This window comes from Oxyura jamaicensis, chromosome 2 (assembly GCF_011077185.1).
Source record: "Oxyura jamaicensis isolate SHBP4307 breed ruddy duck chromosome 2, BPBGC_Ojam_1.0, whole genome shotgun sequence".
Taxonomy (NCBI): Eukaryota; Metazoa; Chordata; class Aves; order Anseriformes; family Anatidae; genus Oxyura; species Oxyura jamaicensis.
In genome coordinates, this window is record NC_048894.1 from 32,865,362 (window position 1) to 32,868,461 (window position 3,100).

Genomic DNA, 3,100 nt, shown 5'->3' on the forward strand with positions numbered 1-3,100 from the left:
GGGGGTTTTTTTGTTTGTTTATTTTTTTTCCTTTTTCGACGCAGCCCGAGCTGGGTCGCTCGGGTCGCTGCCGTCCCCGAAGCCCACCCGGCTGCGGGGGCTGAGGCTACTTACGTGTCCGCGTCCCCGGCGCGGGGCTGCGCGCCCGGGGGAGCGCCGGGCCGGGCCGAGCCGTGCCAGACCGAGCCGTGCCGGGCCGTGCCGGGCCGCGGCGGCTCCACGCCTCCCCCCGTCACTCGAGGCCGTTGCGGTGGCCGGGCTCGGGGGGCGGCAGCAGCTCCGGGGAGTGGCAGGGCGGGCTGCCGGCCGCGCTGTGCTCGCTGTCGGTGTCGCTGCCCTTCTTGCCTCCGGGGCCGGGGCCGGGGCCGCCGGGGCCGGGGCCGCCGGTGCCGCCGGGGCCGCTGTGGGTCTTGACGTGCTTGCTGAGGTGGTCGCTGCGCATGAAGCGCTTGTTGCAGACGGGGCAGGCGAAGCGCTTCTCGCCCGTGTGGGTCCGCAGGTGCCGCTGCAGCTCGTCGGAGCGGGTGAAGCGCTTTCCGCAGAAGAGCCAGTTGCAGACGAAGGGCCGCTCGCCCGTGTGCCAGCGCAGGTGCGCCTTCAGGTGCGACGTCTTGCCGTACACCTTGCCGCAGCCGGGGATGTGGCAGCTGTGCAGCCCCTTGCGGCGCAGGCTGGCCCCCGCCGGCCCCAGCCGCTCGGCCTCCTGGCAGTTGGGGCAGTCGCAGGTGGCCCGGCCCGAGTAGCGGCGGGCAGAGGAGCGCGGCGAGGCGGCCAGCGGCGCGGCGGGGCCGCCGGCCAGCATGGAGCCCCCGGCGCCGGCCAGCGGCGAGGGGGCCGAGTCCGGGTAGGAACCGGGCAGAACCGGCTTAAATCCGTCCATGAGGTGCTGCCCGGCGGGGCTGAGGAGGTGCGAGGAGGCGCCGCTGCTGAAGGCCGAGTGGCCCAGGCCCGAGTAATCCGAGTTGTAGCCGCCCAGCGGCGAGTGGAGCGACGTCTGCAGCCCGCCGGCCGCCGGGTGCAGCGAGCCGGGCAGCGCGGCCGCCCCGTTGGGGCTCTGCACGTCGAGCCAGCCGGCGCCCACGTCCCACCAGCTGGAGGCGCCCGCCGAGCCCACCTCTCCGGCGCCCAGCCCCGGGTGCGAGGGCTTGAACCACGATTCGTAGGGGTGCGCCATGCCCACCCGCGGGTAGATGCCCTGCAGCCCCTCCACCGACGTGTGCACCTTGGAGATGAAGACGGGCTGGTGCGCCTCCTGCCCCGCCGCCCCGCCGCCGCCTCCGCCGCCTCCGCCGCCTCCACCGCCGCCGCCACCGCCGCCGGGCGCCTGGAAGACGGCGTAGTCGTTGGCGAAGGGCGAGCCGGCGGCCGCCGCACCGCTGGAGGTGAGCGAGAAAGCGCTGGAGCCCGGCGAGCCGCCGCAGCTGAACGAGTCCGAGACGAGCGCGGCCGCCGCCGCTGCCGCCGCTGCCGCCGCCGCCGCCGCCGAGGAGCCGTTCCGCGCCGCGCCCGGCACTCCGAAGCCCGGCAGGCCGGAGCCCACGGCGCCGCAGCTGCCCGCTGCCGCCGCCGAGGAGGAGGAGGAGGCCGAGGAGGAGGAGGAGCGTTTCCACGGGTGGAATCCTTTGCCGAAGGACGCCGCGCTGTCCGAGAGGGCGGACGGCGACGGGCTGGGGCTGCCGATCTTGTTGCAGGTCGCGGCGAGCATGGCCAGCGGCGTGGAGCCTACCCGCGGTTCCTCCTGCGGGCACAGAGGGGAGAGGGGCGCCCCGACGCCGTCAGGGACGGAGCGGCCCCGCCGCCGCCCGCCGCCCCCCGCCGCCCCGCTCCGCCGCTCGGCCCCGGGCACGGAGCTGCCGGCACCGCGGCTCTGCCTCCGAGCGCCCTCCCGGCCTCTCCTCGCCTCCCTCCAAAGAGGGGAAGGGCCGAAGGGGAGGGAGAGGAGAGGGGGGGAAAAGTTGCTCCTGTTACCCAGGCTTTAAAGACGCCCCCGGCACGGTGGCAGCTGCGTCTCTGCTGGTCCCTTTCGCCGGGACCCAGCCAGTCCCCGCTCCGGGGGCAATTGTTAAACAGAGAAGTGCAGACTTAGCAAAGTGCTCCCTTCCAAAAAATGAAAACAAAAAATAAATACAAAGGCTTCCTCAAAGAGCCTTGCTCGCGCACCGAAAGTAATTAAATACAGACATCAGTTTCGCGTATGCACACATGGATGGATGAACGAGTTCAACGTACCTGCTGCACACGGCGGGCTGTGCAATTTTAAAGGGAAATAAAAAGCCACAAATCTGTTGCAAATTAGAAATTGCAAAGGAAAAAAAAAAAAAAAAAAAAAAACGTTGTTTTTTTTTTTTTTTTCTTTTTTTTTTTTTCCCTTCCAGCAGTCACATGGAAAGAAGAAAGGCCACTTCTCCGGGGGCACAGGAGCAGCACAGCCCAGGCGCTGTAGGTTGTCTCTACGAATGCCCTTCAAAACCTTTTCCTGCTCGCTGAAAAGTGACTCTGCCCCCTTTTCCCCCGCTCACTCTTTCTTTTCTCCTAAACTCGCTTGTACTTAAGTTAGAAAAAAAAAAAAAGAAAGAAAAAAAAAAAGAAAAAAGGCTCAATAGAGGAGACTGATAGCCCCGGTCAAGACAGGGGTTATTTTAACCCCCTCCAATCGCCACTAAAAAGAAACTAATTAAACCAGCAAGAGAAAAAAAACCCTTAGACTCACCCCTAGAAGTGAAGTTGCCATCACACAAAAGTGCCCTCCTCTCAGAGGATCTTTTTTATATTGATAAATCGGAGGCAGTGTTTTTTTTAGAGGTGTGCAATACAATGATCAGTTCCGCCCATTCCACCACAATTGTAGCTCCCTCGCCGCCTTTGAAGTGCCGCTGAGCCGCCGCCAGCCAATCCCCGGCCCCGCCGCGCCGCTCGCCGACGTGACCGCGTGAGGTCAGCGGCGCCGTCGAGCACGGCACGGCACGGCTCGGCACGGCACGGCTCGGCTAAGCACGGCTTGGTTGCGGCACGGCACGGCAAGGCTTGGTCCCGGCACGGCTTGGTCCCGGCACGGCACGGCTCGGCACTGCTCAGCCCCGGCACGGCTCGGTCCCGGCTC

At 66.6% G+C, this 3,100-nt stretch overlaps 1 protein-coding gene across 2 annotated transcripts; it reads right to left on the reverse strand.

Moving 5' to 3' along the window:
• Positions 1-88: 88 nt before the first annotated feature.
• Positions 89-2,848, reverse strand: SP8 (Sp8 transcription factor). Of its 2 annotated transcripts, none has more exons than XM_035318979.1 (2): positions 2,711-2,848; positions 89-1,738 (listed from the first exon to the last, which is right to left on the reverse strand). In XM_035318979.1, the coding sequence occupies exons 1-2, from the start codon at positions 2,729-2,731 to the stop codon at positions 233-235; spliced, it is 1,527 nt and encodes a 508-aa protein (XP_035174870.1). In that variant the 5' UTR covers positions 2,732-2,848; the 3' UTR covers positions 89-232. The 2 variants fall into 2 exon arrangements, with proteins under 2 accessions (XP_035174870.1, XP_035174871.1); XM_035318980.1 differs by lacking the exon at positions 2,711-2,848 and adding an exon at positions 2,230-2,413.
• Positions 2,849-3,100: the final 252 nt, after the last annotated feature.